We start from the raw sequence: 19,760 nt of genomic DNA, 5'->3' as shown, positions 1-19,760 counted from the left end.
TATAAGTATTTAATTTAAGTGTATTTTATTTGTGATAGTCCTTTTTTATTTTTAGATCTAAATTGGAAGATTGTTGTGATCTTGAAATATTAAACAATTTTTTTAAAATTATTTATAAATATATTATTTATCAAAAATAAACGTCACACTCGCGGAAGCTGGTATACCCTTCAGTCAGTATAACCCCGATTTGCAGATGCTGTGCGCAGAAGTTCAGGAGTAGAAATTTCTTTAACCAAGTAAAATAAATATTTATGAAGATATTTTACAAATATTTTTTTATATTTTACAAATATTTTACAAATATTTTACAAATATTTTACAAATATTTCACTTTTTAAATTTTTTTTTTATTGTTTACTGATAGTGATTTTTTCCCAATTTATTTCTAAAATTCAGGTCAAGGCTCCGCTACACACTCTGAAAGCCCAAAGCTCAAAATATTCAAAATGTGTTCATTACATAAATTATATTTAATTTTCTCTGTAGCACTTCGTGGATTTCATAAGCAACACACTACACATTTGTTTATGCAAAGTGTAAAGGTAATAAAAAGCAATGTATACAATGGAACCTTTATTTTAGACTTCAAAAAGTAATTGCGTCTCCCAGTGTTTTCTTTTCTGTGGAAACCAAATGGCTCTTTAGGTGTTAAAGGTTGCCGACCCCTGGATTAGAGCAATGGAGAGGGTGGAAAAAAGAGGTGTGTGATATAAGAGTATCAGCCAGAATGAAAGGAAAGGTGAACAAGGCTCCAGTGGAGAAATTCACAATAAAGCTGACTTTGACTTTGAAAACTGCTAAATCTGTGTATATTTTTGTGCATAGGATATCCCAAAGGTGTGTATTTTTAGTTGTAAGACGGATATGTGAACAGTTTGCATGCATGGAATAAGTGGAGATTCTGTTCTTGCATCAACAGTGTGTTGAATGCATAATCCTGTGACAAATAATTCCCTGCAGAGGATTAATAAACTATTTGTCTATCTATCTCTGACGGCTTCATGCAAAGAGGGATGTGTTTTCAACCTCAACCAGCAGATGTTTAGCTGGGGAATAAAACTTAATTTGTGACGTGCTTTTAAAATTTTAGTTTTTTTTTTTTTTATATTGTCACACTACTATGGATCATTTAGAATTATTTGCCGTGAACTTCTTTGGTGAATTCACATGGGTATTTTTTTATTATAAGCAAAATGGGCAAGTTGCTGAGATAGATATATTAAAAAGAATGAAGTAATTGGGAAAAAATTAAATTTGAACATTCAGGAGAGGAATTTAATTATTTCTCGTCACGTGGAGGACATACCAAGTTGATTTATTTTCTTAATAGCTACGTGTATATTGTGATATATATTTATGCTGATTGACAATCATGTGCCCAAAGTGGAGCAATTTTTTTGTAAAATCATGTGAATAAGATGAGGGCCGGGTGAACAATTTAAGGACAGGAAGAATGTTGTTTTTTTTTGTTCAGGTTTTCAGTATATCACTAACTTGATGGGAAATATCACACAAATAACACAACATCATTGGTTCCATTATAACCAAAAAAGTTGTGGTGTAACTCAACAGTAGGAATAAATAACTGTTAAACAGAAAGGATACTGAAAAGATATGAAATGATAATAATAATAAGAAAGTTGCAGTTTCTCTGTCTCCGATATTTCTCATTTTCTTGTCCTTGGTAATTTAATTTTTATTTTATTTGCATCTATATTTGGAATACTTGCACAAACTTGAACGGTAAATGAGCAAGAAATGACACAATTTTATTCACAGTCTGTGAAATTATATACAGTCTGTATAATATATAAGCACAAAATCAAACAAGCAAAACCATAATTATGACCCAAGTAAAACAGCACAGAATTTGGTGGATAATTTTAAGAGAGGGTGGAGAAGAGGTGGAGGAACGTGTGCATGAAGGTTGGAACGGGTGGAGAGGAGTGTAAAAGGAAAGGTGGAGAAGACAAAGGTGAAGAGCAGCCATGGTGTCTGGGTAGAAGGATGCTGAGGTTGGAGCTGCCAGGCAGGAGGTCTGGAGGAAGACCAGAGAGGTTTATGGATGAAGGGAAAGAGGACAAGAAGTTAGCTGCGTAAGAGGAGAGGGTTAGATGGAGGCAGATGATTGGCTGTGGTGACCCCTGAAGGCGAGGGGATTGGCCCAAAGGAAAAGAAGAGGAAGAGTTAAGTTATTTTGAAAAAAAAAAAGAAAAATGTACATCACAAACAATGTTGCATCCACAGTACATCTTTATATTGTCCAGCCCTAAGTGACATATCAGTGTCCTTGTGCATGAAGATAAACAATTTAAGACAAGCTCTGCTGTGAAGGCTGTCAGCTTAGAGCTCACACATTCTTTTTAATTTTTATTGGATTTAAATTGATTGAGAGAGAAGAAAAAAGGCTCCATTTAAAATCAACAAAATCCTTCACAAAAAATTCCCAAAAATGATTTCTGCAGTTTTCATTGTGACATAGATATTTACAGAAAGTGAGTGATGCATGAGCATAAAGTAACCGACACTCATGCTGTTAAATGGGGATTACAGTGTGAGGTAAAAACAGCGCTCTCCTCCTGCAGCAGCGTGGAGGAGACGTCCCAGCGAGCGTCCTCCAGGACAAGGACGTCGTGCTATCAGTTACTCTCCGTTCAAGACATTTTTTGTTTTTATTTGACACGTGGAACAACTGGCGTCACAACCCCCGGGTCAGTCACGTGACGGGTCCATGATTGAAAAAAATTAAACATCTTAGTGTCGGAAGAACCAGCAAGAGCATCGACTCGATCGATCGTTGAGCCCTATTCAACTGGATATTAGTTTTGATTTTGTGGTACACGGCAGCTAGCGGAGTGAGTCGGGCTCTCCCCGACAGTTAACAAACAATAAAATAATCCTTTTCTACTTATTGGTTAAAAACTATGACACCAGGTTGGAGTGCGAGAATAAATGGAAGAGTCTGGAGCGTTGAAGGGTTCATTTCAGATGTTTAATGGACCAGAGTTAGACTCCATTTATCCTGTGGCTGTTTGGTTTCATAACGGGCTTTAAAAATACAAAATAAACAAAAACACACACTTTGGCCTGTAGCAGCAAAGAGGGCAGAGTGCATGCGCTGACCCGTGCCGGGCGTCCGATGGTTTGAACAGCCTCTATTTTTGATTTTTTTTTTTTTTTTTTTTGGAATGTGTGTCGTACACATGTGCTCAGGCATATTCTACATTCTTCTAGTCAGAAAGTTTGGGATGGTTTCTTTGTTTTTGTTGCTGCGGTGCAGTTTTTTGTGGGTTTTCTGACAGAGAGGGGAGGGTGAAGGCGCCGGCCTCACGGTGGCAGAGCGCCCCCAGGACGGCTCTGATCAATAACTTGGGAAGGTTGATAAACCCTCCTCGCTCTGACGCGTGGACGGTGAGGTTTTCTGTGCTTTTTGGGCACTGTGAGCTTCCTCTGGGTCTTTTTGTTGACCACAACCTGAGCCAAGTCTGACCTGAACCGGTGTGCAGACATGAAACGCGCCTGTCTCTGCACGCAGCATGGCCTGAGCCTTCATAGGCTGGTTTACGACGGCCAGTGTTTATTTTCTGTGCTACCACATTACATTTGGCCGCCTGCGTCTCATGCAGTGGGTTCTACCCACCAGTACGGTATTGCTGCTGATTCCTATTCAGGGACTTCTGTACACATTACTATTTTTCAGGCTAAAACACATAAGTGGTGGAAAATACGAGGAATCGCACTGGATCCTCAAATTGACAGAGTGGCACCCATGGTTGTAACGGATCCACTTTTGGTACTTAAAGAAGGAGATCGATGAACAATTTATCAAATGGAAAGTGGCGGTGATGGATAGTCCACAACGCGTCACGATGGTCACCGGTTGTAGCAAATGAAGGCACTGAAAACAAAAACAAAAACAGAGATCTGTCTAAAACACCCCTACGGTCGGCGTAGAGACGAAACATTCTTGCAGCATCTGAGTTTTATGTATCAGAAAGTGAGGAGCAAGACTGAAGATTTGCATTTCACGAGGCAAACGGCTGGTGAGCTGGGACGCGAGGAGAGCGCGGCGATCCTTCGGCGCCGGACACTATCTGTCCTGGCTGTCCGGCCTGAGGCCGCAGTCCGAGGCGTCCTCCGAAGGTGTGTCCAGCACGGGGTTGACGAAGCCTTCGAACTCGGCGTCCGCGCCTTCCTCCGGGTGGGTGCTCACAAAATCATTCTCCCACTCCAGCGCGGTGGAGTCCTCGGAGGCTGAGGCCGGGCCGCTGGACGCCTGCTTGCCTGCGGGCCTCAGGGCTGCGCGCAGGATGTCCTCCTCGGTCCGGGACCGCTCCCAGGCGGGGAGGGCTCGATTGATCCCTGTGGCGTGGATGCATCATTTAAAACTGAGAGCAGAAGGTCACACGTCCGGTCCCATCTAACACCGAGGTGGGATTCTACATAAAAAGCCAAGAACCCATTGCAGAGATCTACTCCAATTTGAGATGTTAGATTTGCACCAAAATGCTGTTTATGTCATTTATCGATGCGCTGCTTTCCTTCACAGCTTGGACAAGGGTTTCCAAAAATGACTGGGTATCCCTAAAGTTGAGCAGCATAAAAGCATCATGAAGGCCTTTAGTAATGACTACTTTTTGCTTTCATAATGATTTGGAGATGGCACTGTGGTTAGCTCCTCTTTCTAACAGCCAGAAGGTCCCTGGTTAGATGTGGAGTCTCCATGTTCTCCCACAGTCCCAACACATGGAGGAAGTTCATTGGAAACAAGGAATTGTGGGAGTGAATGGTTGTCTGTCTGTATATGAGGCCCTGTGATTGGTCCAGGGTGAACCCCGCCTCCTGGCCAATCACAGCTGGGATAGGCCTCACATTATCAGTATTTGAGTGTCTTATCAACTTTGAATATTTCACAAATCTGTTCGATTTTAGCCATTCATAATCCCCATCCTGTACGCTGGGCTTTTTGGAGCAGGAGAAAATGGGCCAGAGGTGGGGATGAACCTGTTCACCTGCCAATCACAAAGCCACATACAGAGACATAGGAACTTTCACTCCTTCAGTCTCCACGTTTTTGGACTGCAGGAGGAACACGGAGAACCCAGGAGAACATGGACACTCCTCAAAGAGAGGAGTTGACTTGGCAATCCGCTTGCTGTGACCACAGTGCCAAGTCACATAGCAACCCCGCGCCCACCACCTCTGCTCTTCAGCCCTCACGCTCTGAACGTTCATGCTCGGACCTACGCCTTCAGGAGGCCGTGAATCATTTAAAGCTGGTCGGCAAAGAACTCATACCTTCCTCATCCTCCCACTCCAGATCCAGCGAGGTGCCATCGTCGTTGGTGGAGCGTGTTTTGGTGGTGAAGTCCCAGCTGTACTCCGTGTTGGGGGTCACCGCGGTGGTGTCCGAGGGGAGCCCTGAGACGACACGTGTCCACGAGAGGGGAGGACGACAGATTTGAAGGCATCTGCATGTTTCTAAAGAGGTTACGGGGTGTGGGCGTTTCACTCACTGTTGCTCCTGAAAGCCTCTGACTGGGCTTTGACATTTTGGAGGTAGACGTCGAAGCCTTCGCCGGGGGTCTGTCTGGAAAAAAGGCGCGTGGATCAAAAAGGATAATGAAAAGAACGGCACCTGACGGGCATGCAAATATAGAGTTAATTTGTCCCGCAGCCAATCGCTGCCAAGGGTTTCCGGGAGAGATGAAAGGTGTTACTTTACTCCCTTTGCCAATTCTGTAGAAGACATCCCCTCGCCAGGCTTGGGTCAATTTCTCCTTTGGACAACAAAGTAAATGTCTGTCGTCATCTGCCGCTTTCTCTTCCTTCGATGTTGGAAGATGCGAGTTGAGTGTTTGGCTTTTAGAAGACGTTTTATAAATGGTCTTGTTATTTTCGCGTCTCGAGACCTGCGTGCCACAATTACTCCGTTGTTTAATGACCTGAAGTGACATACTTGCTTTGAGGGGTTTCGCCGCTCGGGCCGTCCGCCTTCCCCCGCTTCCTCTGGGCAGACAGCTGCAAAGGAAAACACGAGATCAAGCACAAAGATAGCCTGGGGTTTCCTGGCAGCTTGGTGCGGTCTGGGAATTGTGCGGTTTGCAAAAAAAAACAAAAAAAACAAAAAAAAAACACTCAAAGAGGCGGTGGGATGGATGTAGGATGACACGAAAGATGCCTCGACTTATTTCATTTCCTTGGTTCAGACCTTCGAACGTATGGGAGCTTCACAACCAGTCCTTTTTTTTTTTCCCCAATGGAAGCGGCTTTGGGTCAAAGAAGCTGCATTCATATTAGATTTGGATTCAATGGAAGATAAAACCAGGAGCATCACAACATTCAGAGGCCTTACTTCAACATCAATTTAGCTTTTGCTATCCACTGGTCTTTTTCTTCTAACTGTGGACTTATTTTGTTCAGGAGTTTTCATTGAATGAGACATCGAGATGAAGTGTGAACGGTCTCATATCTCTACATGCTGCCCTGGTGATCCCGCTTCTCATTCAGCGACAACTGGGATAGCTCCAGCAATGAATGAAAGAACAAAATCCCAAACTTTGACTGGGGAATAAAACAATCAATCTCTTTTTGGATTTAAAAAGAATCCCTGATAAATTCCACGGGGAGGAATTCGCTCTTTTCTTCATCAAAAAGCTCAAATATGAAAGTCTTGGCTTTTATTTTTTTAAAGCTTTTTCGACCAGTTTGTGTTTTTGTGCAAATCAGTGAATCTGCATTTCCCGCTCACACGCACCGGACCGTCCTGTGCGTTCGCTGAGGCTGCGGCGAGGAATGAGGGAAAACACTGACATGAAAATGTGGAAGTAACAGGCAAGTCAAGACTGCATGCTGTGACTGACACCAGGTTAATGAGGACAACGGGAAATCAAAAGAAAAAAAAAGAAAAGAAAAGGTATGACAGAAAGTAAACACTGTGTGAGGGCGAGGCACTGAGGTTGTTAAGGTAAACTGGCAGAAGGGAGGAGCGCTCTGTGTCGCCTCACCTCCGTCAATTTGCGTTCACGTGCCAGCCTGGCGGCCTCACGCTGGGCAGCGTTTCTAGCCTCCTCTTCTAGCCTTAACTTCTCCTCTTGTTCCTCTAACTGAACAGATGTGACACATTGAAACAAAAACAAAACAACAAAACACAGAACAGAAAAGTTACAGAAACAGAAAAAACAATGCGGCAAAATGAAAAAAAAAAAACAAAAAAAAAAAACAAGCAAAGTCTAAAACATAGAACAAAAAAAAGTAATGGGGCTTGGTAGCTTATGAGGAAATATTAATCTCACTTCACATTCCTCTTGGAGGTCTTTAAATTCCACCTTACCTCCGCTTGGAGCTTCTGGTCTATCAGGACCTGCTTGTCTGAGATGGCAGCGTAGTGATGGTCTTTGAGGTGCTTGATCTCGTCTTCGCTGATGGGCCTGACAAAGCACAGACATGCTGAACGGGCAGAAGATCTAGACACGACACGGTGTTTCTGCTCAGACGTCTGCGGCGTCTTACCTGGGGCAGGGCTGTGGGCTTTCAGCCTGCAACGAGACACACGACATTCAGAAGGCGTCCTCAAGCTACTAGTTTAAAAAGGGGGCAGACCGTTCGATCTACTAACTATCTACACGATGAAAACTAAAGGAGGCCAGAAACCTATCTGGATAAATAAGACCAAGAGACACAGAGCAAGGATCTAGAAAACAAATGGAGCCGTCACTCCTCCCACTTGCTGAGCTTTGAGCAGCCGCTTCATCTTTTATTATTTGTATACCTATACACGATCTTTATGCTAACATATGTTACATCTCACGCTTTGAGAATACAGTGGACCCCAAAAGTGAAGTAGGCACGTGATCATTTTGATGGTATTTACAGGCATATTAACCCTCAACGAACCTCAACCGACCATTCACGAACCTCCCTGCGCATACACCTCCGCCTTCTGCTTTACTGCTGTTTTTTTTTCTTCAGAAACATTGTTATAGGCACTCGCTGCCGCCGCTTTTTTTTTTCTGGTTGAAAATGGTTTTCCACTGCAATGGCCCCGTCGATCAAGTTACAAAAGTGGAACCATATCGTCGTCCCGATATTGTGCCTTTTTTAGCAGTGCATTTGCGCTGTTTGTCAAAGTCATTCGAGTGTGAGACCGGCCTCTTCAATTTCTTCCCCTTCTTGTCGGTTCTCTTCCTCGCTGGCAGACCTCATCATCTCGGTGAGGTCTTTGCCTGTCAACGGATCCGACTGGCAGTCTATGAAGCCATTGATGTCGCCAGGAGTCATGTCGGAGAAGCCATCTCCTCCAATAATACGTGTCAGCAAAGGAGATCTCAAAATGATTTATTTTATAAAATTAATTTTAGTTTAATCCTACAATGTTTTTCACCGTTTTTTTTCTTCTTAGGCTACAATGAGACTATTTCATCGTGAAAACATTTTTCAAATACTGCAAAAAACGCTAAAGAACTATAAATCGCGATAACCGAATTACAAAAAAAATCCAGAGTAGTGAGGGCGCGAAAGCCAAACCGCAAAGTAGCAAGGATCCACTGTAATTGGTTTCATGACAAGGTCCTTGTTGACTGCTATCGGATCTGCGCGCTGGACCCGCTTATGAGAATATAGATAAATACCAAAGCTAAAACAACAGGCCTGTTCACACAGGTAAACAATATCACTATTTGTTTTCATAAATGCCGGCCAGGGACCGAGGACGACTACTGGCTACTTCCCATGAGGCAAGAAATGGAAAATTTTCACGTCATTTAGCAACGCCTTGTTTCTAAATGAAAGCTTGATCATTAAAACTAAACAACCAAAATAAAAAATAAAAAATCACTTACCTCATCGCTTTCTACCAGGTTCTCAAACTGCAAAATAAATCACAATTTGCACAGTTAAAACAACATAGTCATCATCTAGATGAGACAAGGATTCTGTGAAAAATACCTCTATTGTGTAGTGTTCCCCTCTTGTGCTGCTGCGGAAGTATTTAGATCTGCGTGGATAACGGAGGAAATACATAATTGAAAGACCCGACAGGAAAGTCCTAGTTAATCTGCTGCAAAGGTTGACATCAGCTCAAGCCCGAATTGATTGCCGCGGGAAGATGGAGCACCACGTCTACCTCAGAGTCAACTTAATTTGAAAGCGAGCAATAGATCAAAAGCCCATATCGGACCTAAATGCCAGTGTTCTCGCTGCATATTCATAAGAACTCGGAATAATGTGGAAGCGTAGGCTGTATATTTTCCTACTCAGCACACCACCGTGGAATCCATCTAGTGAGGTTCTCAGAGGAATTCTCAACTATAACTATCTTGGTGGGTTTGACCCCGTTGTTAGATATGACTCATTCTTCGATATGTGATTGGAGGATTAGACAACATGGAGTGAGTGAAGAGGAAGATGCCGTCGCCATGACATCACACCCGAGGGTGCCGGAGGCTGATTCACTTGCTGCCAGGAAAGCAGCTGTGGGAGAAATCCTGGCTTTGCCTCGGTCTTGCTCATGGTGAGACTGAGGGCAAGGCTCCAGCGACTAAGTCAGGAGGAGAAGAGTCTTTGTGGTACAACCCCAACAATCGAGGGTGTTGGCCCACTAGATTTGAGGAGCTGGTCATGGTTACTGCATGCAGAGGGAATCACATCCCCCATCTGCTAGGTAGGGACAGACTTTTCCCAAGGAGAGCAACCACATGCAGCATGTAAGGTGACGCTAACTGTATGGGATGGAGGAACATGGTCTTAGCCTGCTTTGGCTGATGCACACTGTTTGAAAACACAAACCGAGACAAGGTTTGCTGATGCTTATTTCAAACTCTGGTAGTTTTAGAACTAAATCTATTTGCTACCAGGGGAAACGGCCCAGCTTTGGCCAGTTTCTGTGATCACCAGCCAGTCAGTCTATAGCTTTGGGTTGCATTTATACCGACCATGAACCACAAAGCCTGCCCAGACAAATGGGGGCGATAAATAACAATGAGATTTGGGCTCGGTTAGCTGATCATGACAACAGGGGTGAGTTTAAGGTGAGTGGAGTCCAAGCTGTTTCAGTGATTGCATGCATGAGGCACACCTGTGCATACTAGTTTATATTTACAATAACACGACAGTGCTGTTGATGACTTCATTTATATGGTCAGTTAGGCCTCAGGCAACATGGAATTAAAAAAAAGGTTTCAAGCGATAATCAAATTGTCTACAAGAAGGGAGATATTTGGCAAAAATGCACAATAGCATTTAATATACAGCACAGATAAGCCAAAGCAGCGCCGGGTGCAGACCACTCCATCATATTTAGGCTTCTATGGCATTGATCTTGATATGTTTTTCAACCAGAAGAGGCTGGTACAAAGGCTGAGGATTCAGGATTTCTGCAGGCCTGCGTGGGTTCCCCCAGTCCCCTTCCGCTGTACAAAATCAAGCAGGATGTTCATTGGAGACCCAGATGTGTGAGTGACAGGGTGAATGGTTGCACATCTCTATGTAGCACCGCCATCAACAGGCAACCGGTCTGGGGTGAACCCCGCCTATCTGACAATGACAGCTGAGACAGGTTCCTGCACCCCTGCAGAAATTCGTTCTTTTTCAGCAAAAGTTGACTTTCAAGAGGAACAAATCATATTGCAAAGGGACTTGTAAAAAATAATACTGTCTATACATGCGAGGCTTGCACTCAGATGAAATGTGCTTATCATAAATTGTTCCAAAAAGCGTTCGACCTCTCAGTGAGAGTTTTCATGCAAACCCTAATCTACTAAGATGTGGCCTCATATGATCAAATATTAGGGAAGGAAAACCAGAAGAGGGATGCTGGTCTTGACTTTGGCTGTACACACACACTGAATATATTTCAAACAGCGCTGAACAGTATGAAAACTAACTCACAGAGATGTTCCTCAAGATTTTTGTTTCAATTCTCTTTATTAAGGATGGCGCAAGACCTGTTACACATCAAACCATGACACGAATGGAGCTGCAGCAATTCATGAAGTCAATGAAAAGTGAATTACAGCCTACTGGTTGATGCAAGGCACGAAACTCTCCGGATACACATGCTCTGATGTTTTTATAATACTTAAATAAACAGTAATTAGGTACTTTACTGTTGGCTGATATATCACATTCGGCTGGGAGGAGCTGCTGGGAACTTTTGCTTCATATATTAAGAATATTAGCCAATCTGCATGGCTAATGCTAACCATTATCTGTTTTGTAAGGCTCGCTAGTTTACTGTCCGAACTGATGATGACAATAGGGGTGGGGTCTGACTCCCAGCTGTCACCGGTGGACTGTGGGGGGGTTACACCCCACGGAATTTGTCAGATAAAAAAACAAAAAAAAACTTAGACGTCGAGAGTTTCTTAAAATAACCCCATCTTTGCTACTTATAGAGGCGAACGCAAGGCGGTAGCAAACGTCCTGACTGATACGATACACCCGCTAAACAGCTACTAGCTAAGCTGAATGGGAGCTAGTTAGCTCCCCGAAGCTAGTAGCATGTTCCACTCACCCGCCGCCCCTGTGGATCCGGTCGGCTTCCCGTCTGTAGAGCCCGGCACAGTAAGCCCAGCAGTTTCCCATGGCATCGTCAGGTAGACGGGCATCCAGCTGACGAGCCAGTTACTCCCCGGACAGCTGTTCGGGTTCTACATGTCCGGTTTGCCGCTGATCAGGTGGTCTTCCCCCACAGTAAACTTACTTCCTCGTTCCTCTGTCGACTCGGCCGAGGACCGATCAGACGCCCCGGTCCAACAGCGCCACCTACCGTCTGCTTCCGGTATGGTGCTTGCTGGAAAAGCCCATCAGGCGTGGTGACAAAATGAGCATTCTTGCATTCATTCATTCATTATCTAAATGCTTTTCCTGCACTCAGGGTCGCAAAGGGGCTGCAGACTGTCCCAGCTGACATTGGGTGAAAGGCAGGATTCCCTTCCATCACATATGAACACAACCATTCATCCTCACTCACACGTCACGCAGAGCAGCGGTCCCTGGACTGGTACTGGTCTGTGCATCATTCAGTACCGGCCCGCAAAGAAAATCTTTCTTTGCACAAACTATAGTTTTTTCATTAGACCTTCCGGATCTTATTTTGAAAAACGATAGTGTAATCGTATTCAGATTAAATACTGTGAACTGACAAAAGTTTTGATCATTGGAACTCCTGCGCCTGTTACTGGTGTGCGGCAACATTTTGATGCATAAAACCGGTCCCTGGTACAAAAAAGGTTTGGGACCATGGATGTGGAGCACATGTGTTCAAACTCAAGGCCCACAGGCAAAATGTGGACCGCCATCTCATATTATGTGGCCTGCGAAAACATGTGAAAAGGTCTGATTGTCTTAAAATAAATAAGTCAAACATTGACAATAAACTACATTTCCCGCAATTCATGTCGATGGTGTTACCCATGAAGTTACCCGCCATTAGATTGCAGTGACACCTATGCCATTTTCAACAAGTGATCCCTAAGTGTCCAGGAGGAGAAAGTTGATGCAGATGGAAGGTTGTTTCAAGAAAGATGGGAATGCATATGTAACATTTTGTATTTGAATGAGTAATACATTCAGAGTTATTTAACATTAAGGAGTAATTACATTTATTTGATATTACATTTGGTTGAATTTACTTACATTTGTACTGTTAATGTTACATTTGGCCCTTTGAGGGCAACTATTATGCTGATGTGGCTCTCTGTGAAAATGAGTTTGACACTCCTGATGGAGTGTGTGTTTGGCCTGTTAGAGGAACCCGGAGAATCCGGCGGAACCCCACGCAGACACGGGGAGAACATGGAGACTCCCCACACATTCTTGCTGTGAGGAGGAGGTACAAAATACTGAACATCATCCCAAAATAACACCAGCACCTTCTCCCATTTAATCCAGCAGCTTTATTAACAGCATGACTGCAAGCTTAACTTTTAACCCCCCCTTTTCTCCCCTGGTTCCCCTGGTTCTCCCCTCTCATGGTTAGTCAGATCTTTAATCTGTGTCATCTGCAGTGAAAAGGTATGCATGGAGCTCATCCTCCACGGGAATGCTCTCCACCTTCTCTACTTTGACCTTTTGGGGAGCAGGTGTGGACCTGGGGAGGAGCTTCCGTCCACTCTGGAATAGAACATGACAGTGGGTTTGGTGTTAACCTCTCAGATATACATTATATAGATATATACATCCACTTAGATGTTTTTTTTTGCGCCATGATGATCGGTTGTCCCTGTGAGATCACACCGCCGCACTCACGGCTCTCTTGGTGTCGTCCATGGATCTCTCCATGTAACGCCTCATCCTCTCCCTCTGCTTCTCCTTCTGCTCCCTCAGCTTCTCCTCCCTCTGCCTGCACAGACACAGACCCACGCATGAACACTCGGGACATCGGCTGACTGCCAGAGAGCAACACCTGCACAAAACTGGAGACACGCTAGGTGGATGATGTTGAGCAAAACACTGAACTCCTAATTGCCCCCCCGGTGCTGTGGATGGCACCTTACTGCTAATGGGTCTTCCATGATGGGATTAATAAAGGATAAATTATTATTATGATGATGATTATTATTATTATTATTGTTGTTGTTGTTATCATCATCATCATCATCATTATTATTATTATTATTGTTATTGTTGATGTTGTTGTTGTTATTATTTATATTATTATTATTATCATCGTCATCATTATTATTATTATTATTATTATTATCATTATTATTATTATTGCTGTTGTTGTTGTTGTTATTTTTATTATTATTAACTGACAACTTTTATGCGCTGTTTTGATTTCTGGATATTCATTCGTTCATTCATTCTCTACTCCGCTTCTCCTGCACTCTAGGTCATGGGGGGTTGCTATTGAATTGCAATTTTTGTAAGTCGCTTTGGATACAAGCGTCTGCGACATCAACCATTCACCCTCTCATTCACAAGTCATGTAGAGAAAAATGAACATTCACCCTCTCATTCACATATCTAGACTAATTCAGGGTGTTTGGTGGAGGAAGTGCAGATTGTGCACCTTTCTGATTTCTAGATAATGAACCAAAATACACAGATCATGAAAAATGTTATTGACAAACCTGGTCCTCCTCTCGCTGTCCTTGATCTTCTGCATCAGGTCCAGACGGTCCTCAGGGATTTTTTCGAGGTTTTGCAGCAGCGAAGACAAGTGGCTCTCGATGCTGGCCAGCTTCTCCAGGGTGCTGAGGCCGCTCACCCTGTCATCCACACAGCAGCGGTGCACCTCGGCCACCTTCTCCCCGAGAGCGTCCAGCATGCCGTCCTGCGGTTGGAGAGGAAGGAGCAGATGTCGGGCTGCTCAGATCTTCACATCCAGTCCTGCAGGCGGCGTCCTCCCTCACCTGGTCCTCCGTGTTCAACGACAGGTGGAGCTGAACCTTCTGCCTCAGCTTAGCTGCTCTCTCCTTCTCTCTCTGGATTCTCTGGTTCATCTCAGTCATCTGCAAGGTTTGCTGCTCTTCATCCTTGGCGCTGGCAGTGGGGTTCAGGAAGTAAATGTCATATTTCCAAAGTAGAAAATCCTGCCGATTCGCACAATTTTGTCAGAGGCATCCAAAAGACAGCAGGCAGAACTAGAAGTTGCAGAGATGAGGATGTTGAGGTTCTTTTCGGGAGGGACCAGGATGGATAGGATCAGGAATGAGGCTATCAGGGGAACAGCACATGTTAGATGTTTTGGAGAGAAGGTCAGAGAAGCCAGACTGAGATGGTTCGGTTACGTACAGAGGAGGGATAGAGAATATATTGGTAGACGGATGCTGGAATTGGAGCTGCCAGGCAAGAGGTCTCGAGGAAGACCAAAGAGAAGATTTATGGACGTAGTGAGAGAGGATATGAAGATAGTCGGTGTGAGAGAGGAGGATACAGAGAATAGGGTTAGATGGAGAAAGTTGACTCGCTGTGGCGACCCCTGAAGGGAAAAGCCGAAAGAAGAAGAAGTCAGAGGCATCCAAACATTCACCCTCTCATTCACATGTCTAGACAATACGATGTCTCCAATGAACCTCTTGCATGTTCTTGGACTGCAGGAGGAACCTGGAAGAGAACATGGAGACTCCACAGAGAAAGGCCTCCTGTGGGAATCCAACTGGGGACCTCCACGCCATGAGGAGGAGATGCTAACCCCTGCTCCACATGCCATCCTTTACTTTAGATAAGTGATTTTAAAAGTAAAGTAAGCCGAGAAGTTTCTAGATCGCTCTTCCGTCCGCTCCTAGCTGTGAGAGCCTCTGAAGTAAGGTGTTTACTTGTCGGCATAAAGCCTTCTCTCCACCGCCGCTTACATCTTCCTCCGCGTCGACTCCATCGACTGCCGCAGCTCGTCCAGCCTCTCCTCCACCCGCGTGGAGTTCTGGATGAGGGACAGGTTCTGCTCCGTCAGCTCCGTCATCAGATCCAGGAGCTGCTGGGGGTCGGTGAAGAACAGCTGCGGCTCATCCTGCGTGAGACGGGCGGACGGAGGTGAGCGGCTGGGACGCCGTGGAAGGGGGAGATCAACAAAAACCCACCTCGTATTCAGAGTCGTCACTGGACATCAGGGATTGATGGCGCAGAGGAAAAATCACAGCATTGGTTATTTTTGTGTGAGCAAGTGTGTGTGTGAGTATGTGTGTGTGTGTGTGTGTGTGTGTGTGTGTAGAACCTGGCATTGTCTCTCAGGAGAGGTGGCTCCAGCCCTGGACCAGACGCCGCCTCCTGCAGACCTGCATGTCAAATTCTTCCATCAATGCCTTTTATTTCCTAAGATTCAGCGGAATCTAAATTATGGGATGCAGGCTTGCCTGCTTGCTCCTCAGCCGCGGCCTGTCCTTCACCAGGTCTTCTCAGATGAACCTTGTGAGATGACTTTGCCCTCTGGGCCTCCTGCCACTCGGGAGGGGACAAGTTGAAGAGGAGATCTTTGTATCTCTTGTAGTCCTTGAGGGTTTCCTCGAACACCAAGATCTCGCTGCAAAGACAAACACGACACACCGGCAGGCACAGCTGAACGTGAACATCAGAAGAAGAAAGAAGAACTGCAACAAATGGAGGAAAGTGAGCCTGAGGAGAGGTGGTTTGAAAAAGACGGAGGATCAGAAACAGATAATAGAAGGAGAAATGTGCATTCATGTGGGATCATGCATCTGAGCTTCAGCTGGTAGACCTCGGTGAGAAGATCACCTCTTAATGGTCCCTATTTGGGAGGTCAGCTTCCTGATTACTGCGTTGTTCTCTTGTTTGGTCTTGGCCTCCTGTTCCAGGCTGTGAAAGGAGACAGCCGTGTGTGAAGGTCAGCAAACAATGAGGTGTTTTTCCACACCTTCTCCGTGGGGTAACCCTCACAATGTCCTGGTCTCCACGGACTTCTTCTCGTTCTCCCTCAGGAACCCTTCGAACTTGAGGTTGTCTCTCTCGATGGCTTTTTCCAGCTGCCTCAGCTGTTTCTCCTCCTTTGCGATGGCCTTATCGATCTTCTCTATCTCGGACCTCGTGGTCACCAGCGATATCTGAGGAGCCAGGGGCGGAGGGGGTCAGGAGGTCAGTCACGAAGTACCAGACTGGAGAATTTAGGAACCCCACGCAGACATGGAGCCTCCACACACAGAGGCTCACAGTGGGAATCCAACCAGGGACCATCTGGCCGAGGTGGAGGAGGAGCTAACCCCTGCTCCACCTTGAATGTTTACCAGAAGACATAACCTGTCCTTCAGAACAGAGGACACACACTATATGGGCAAAAGTATTAGCTCACCCATCCAAATAATTGGAATCAGTTGTTTCAATCACTTCCGTGGCAACAGGTTTATAAAATCAAGCACTTAGGCTTGCAGACTGTTTTTTACAAACATTTGTGAAAGAATGGGTCGCTCTCAGGAACTCAGTGAATTCCAGCGTGGAACTGTGATAGGATGCAACCTTTGCAACAAATCCAGTTGTGAAATTTCCTCGCGCCTAAATATGCCACACTCAACTGTCGGCTGTATAATAAGAACATGGAAGTGTTTGGGAACGACAGCAACTCAGATGTGAAGTGGTTGGCCAGGTAAACTAACGGAGCTAACATCTGCATCTGCTAACAGCTGCATCCAGGCCACACATCACTAAGTGCAATGCAAAGCGTGGGATGCAGCGGTGTAAAACACGCCGCCACTGGACTCTTGAGCAGTGGGGACGCGTTCTCTGGAGAGACGAATCGCGCTTCTCCATCTGGCAATCTGATGGACGAGTCTGGGTTTGGCGGTTGCCAGGAGAACGCTACTTGTCTGACTGCAGCGTGCCAAGTGTGAAGTTTGGTTGAGGGGGGTATTATGATGTGGGGTTGCTTTTGGCCCTTTATTCCCATCTTTGTGGGAATAATTTGGAGCTGGACCTTTCCTTTACCAACATGACTATGCACCAGTGCACAAAGTCAGGTGCACTGGTGTGGATGAACTTGACCGGCCTGCTCAGAGACGGGATGAATTAGAGCGGAGACTGAGAGCCAGGCCTTCTCGTCCAACATCAGAGTGTGACCTTACAAATGCGCTTCTGGAAGAATGGTCAAAAATTCCCATAAACACACTCCTGAATCTTGTGGACAAGAGTTGAAGCTGTTATATCTGCCAAGGGTGGACCGACATTGTACTGAACCCTATGGCTCAGGAATTGGAGGTTATTTAAGTTCATATGAGTTAAGGCAAGTGAGTGAATACTTCTGGCCATATAGTGTATCTCCAGTGTGTGTTTTCAAGCGGATGAGAAGGTGCTTTACCTCCAGCACTGCCTTCTGCCTCTCCATGGAGATCAGGTCGTGCTTCCTGTCCTTCATCACACCTTCTGGGGATATAAAACAGAGAGGACTCTGAGTAATCGCAATCTCCGCGCTCCTCCACAAGCGCTGTGTCTTCCCACCTCGCCTCAGCATGGCCATCTTCAGCCCGTGTCTCTGCAAGGTTCGTTCACAAAGAGGCGCTTCGGTGTGCTTGAGATGCTTCATCTTCTCCTTGGCCTCCTCGCTCTCCTCTTCATGGAGCTGCTCCAGGAGCTCCCTTCTCTGCCGGGCCACCGGCGGCGTCGTGCGAGTCGTCTTCTCGGCAATCGGGAGAGGGAGGAACATTCGCATCTCCTTGGGGTTGGAGGAAAGGTTGTTACATTTTCACTTTTTAGAGAAACTACGCACACGCACACACACACACACACACACACACACACACCTTTTGCTGTTGGGCCTTCTCTTCTCTGCTCTGCAGGAATATGTCATCACCGTCGGGCACTTTGAACGGACTCGCTGGCTCCGCCCTTCCTCTCCTCCGTCTCATGTCTGCCACACAGACACCGTGGACACGGTCGGTGTGTCTCTACGTCTGATAAAGTTATTGTCAAGTTCTCACGAGTGTTATTGGTGACTCCTGGTTGTCATGACAACATGTCGGGTGTAACTTAACACCCTGGCCAATTTCGAATAACACAACCTAATCAATCTGATCAGTGGAGTTCAGATGTTTTATTCAACCGTCTTATTCATCAGACATCCAGAAAATGATTCATTCACTCATTCATTCATTCATTCATTTGTCCAGTCACTATTCCAGCTGTGATTGGCCGAGAGGAGGGGTTCACTCTGGACCGACCAATCACAGGGAACACACGGAGACATGCAACCCTTCACCCTCTCATTCACATGTCAAACTAACACACTGACAAAAAACAGTATGACACCAATCTAAGATACCTATCCTTATGACAAATAGACTTTATTTACAATCTTTGTTTTTTTCTCTCCTACCTATTTACTTCTTATTTGAGAGAGGTTTTTTCTCATGAGGCCCAAAATCGCCGACGGCACGTACTTTTAAAGTCCTTTTGACTTCAGAGCTATCCTAGGAAATATCATTATTATTATTATTGCTGTTTGGCGGTCACCCCCTGGTGCCTGCAAAGAGCAGCGGGGACTCCTTGAGTTGCAGCAGATGATGCAATGCCTCACTCCCCTGCTGGTGTGAAGCCTCCGCTGGACACAGAGGATGTCCACGTCCTGTCTGCAGGACTTACGTGCGGCCTCCAAAACCAGAGAAACCTGAAGACGGTCCTACCGTGCGTTGGTGCGGGTCGGAGTAGCTCTGGACGAGTTGAGTTCCCTCTGTGTACTGTTGTCATGGTAACTGTTGCCTTCACGGCAACTCCCTCCGTGCATGTGGCGTGTGCGTGTGTGAGCGTACACGTTCCTTCCGCCAGGGGGCGCCCGAAGTCCGAGAGACCGCACAATGTCTTCTTCTTCTTCTTCTTCTTCTTCTTCTTCTTCTTCTTCTTCTTCTTCTTCTTCTCCTCCTTTCGTCTTTTTCCTTCAGGGGTCGCATGTAATTTTAAAATGATCTATGAGTATGGATTTTATACATATAATACAGATTCATGAATTGTACTTATGTGTATATCTAAACACATATTTATTTTTTTAGAATATGTATACATACATACACAGACTGTATATATGTATTCCAAAAAAATACACATGTACAATTCATGAATCTGAATTTTATGTGTAAATCCATACTTATAGACTGAGACAGATCAATGATTTTGTATATATATTCCTAAATATAAACACACACAAATACATGTATATATGCTTTGAGTGCAGAATAAGTGCTATAGATAATGAGTGAATAAATAAATAAATATGTATGTAGATAACTCATGTTTTTTATGTAATTTTAAAAGTATATATAAATTGTAGCGAATCACGAAAGTTGGGGTTTATGTTGATGCTTGTTTTCCGTGTGATT

General features: G+C 44.9%; 2 protein-coding genes across 4 annotated transcripts; both read right to left on the bottom strand.

Annotated features, from left to right (window-relative positions):
• Positions 1-1,751: 1,751 nt before the first annotated feature.
• Positions 1,752-11,730, bottom strand: ap1ar (adaptor related protein complex 1 associated regulatory protein). 3 transcript variants are annotated; one of them, XM_086178825.1, is made up of 11 exons: positions 11,516-11,730; positions 8,950-8,998; positions 8,844-8,870; positions 7,516-7,541; positions 7,337-7,433; positions 7,011-7,109; positions 5,963-6,024; positions 5,724-5,865; positions 5,520-5,593; positions 5,302-5,424; positions 1,752-4,365 (listed from the first exon to the last, which is right to left on the bottom strand). In XM_086178825.1, the coding sequence occupies exons 1-10, from the start codon at positions 11,584-11,586 to the stop codon at positions 5,307-5,309; spliced, it is 765 nt and encodes a 254-aa protein (XP_086034951.1). In that variant the 5' UTR covers positions 11,587-11,730; the 3' UTR covers positions 1,752-4,365; positions 5,302-5,306. The 3 variants fall into 3 exon arrangements, with proteins under 3 accessions (XP_086034951.1, XP_086034949.1, XP_086034950.1); XM_086178823.1 differs by lacking the exon at positions 5,724-5,865; XM_086178824.1 differs by lacking the exons at positions 5,724-5,865; positions 7,011-7,109.
• Positions 11,731-12,884: 1,154 nt separating this feature from the next.
• LOC147215748 (cilia- and flagella-associated protein 100-like) lies at positions 12,885-19,134 on the bottom strand. The gene is made up of 13 exons (XM_086178606.1): positions 19,071-19,134; positions 18,192-18,298; positions 17,890-18,103; positions 17,750-17,814; positions 16,342-16,505; positions 16,180-16,260; positions 15,801-15,967; positions 15,528-15,661; positions 15,303-15,457; positions 14,361-14,490; positions 14,079-14,281; positions 13,252-13,345; positions 12,885-13,116 (listed from the first exon to the last, which is right to left on the bottom strand). The coding sequence occupies exons 1-13, from the start codon at positions 19,132-19,134 to the stop codon at positions 12,991-12,993; spliced, it is 1,704 nt and encodes a 567-aa protein (XP_086034732.1). The 3' UTR covers positions 12,885-12,990.
• Between the last annotated feature and the right edge of the window lie 626 nt (positions 19,135-19,760).

Source organism: Fistularia commersonii, chromosome 31 (genome assembly GCF_037954325.1).
Source record: "Fistularia commersonii isolate RoL2024-O1a breed Wild chromosome 31, RoL_Fcom_v1.0, whole genome shotgun sequence".
Lineage (NCBI taxonomy): Eukaryota > Metazoa > Chordata > Actinopteri > Syngnathiformes > Fistulariidae > Fistularia > Fistularia commersonii.
Note: the sequence above shows the minus strand (reverse complement) of the source record. Positions and strands in the feature narration are given on the sequence as shown.

Coding starts and splice junctions, on each gene's coding strand:
- LOC147215748 (XM_086178606.1), bottom strand. CDS start 19,134: ATGACAACAGTACACAGAGGGAACTCAACTCGTCCAGAGCTACTCCGA. Junction 18,299..19,070: donor CCGACCCGCACCAACGCACG/GTAGGACCGTCT, acceptor TCTGTGTGGCAG/ACATGAGACGGAGGAGAGGA. Junction 15,458..15,527: donor GTGACGACTCTGAATACGAG/GTGGGTTTTTGT, acceptor CGTCTCACGCAG/GATGAGCCGCAGCTGTTCTT.
- ap1ar (XM_086178823.1), bottom strand. CDS start 11,586: ATGGGAAACTGCTGGGCTTACTGTGCCGGGCTCTACAGACGGGAAGCC. Junction 8,871..8,949: donor GGGAACACTACACAATAGAG/GTATTTTTCACA, acceptor TTTATTTTGCAG/TTTGAGAACCTGGTAGAAAG. Junction 6,025..7,010: donor GTGAACGCAAATTGACGGAG/GTGAGGCGACAC, acceptor TTTCCTTTGCAG/CTGTCTGCCCAGAGGAAGCG.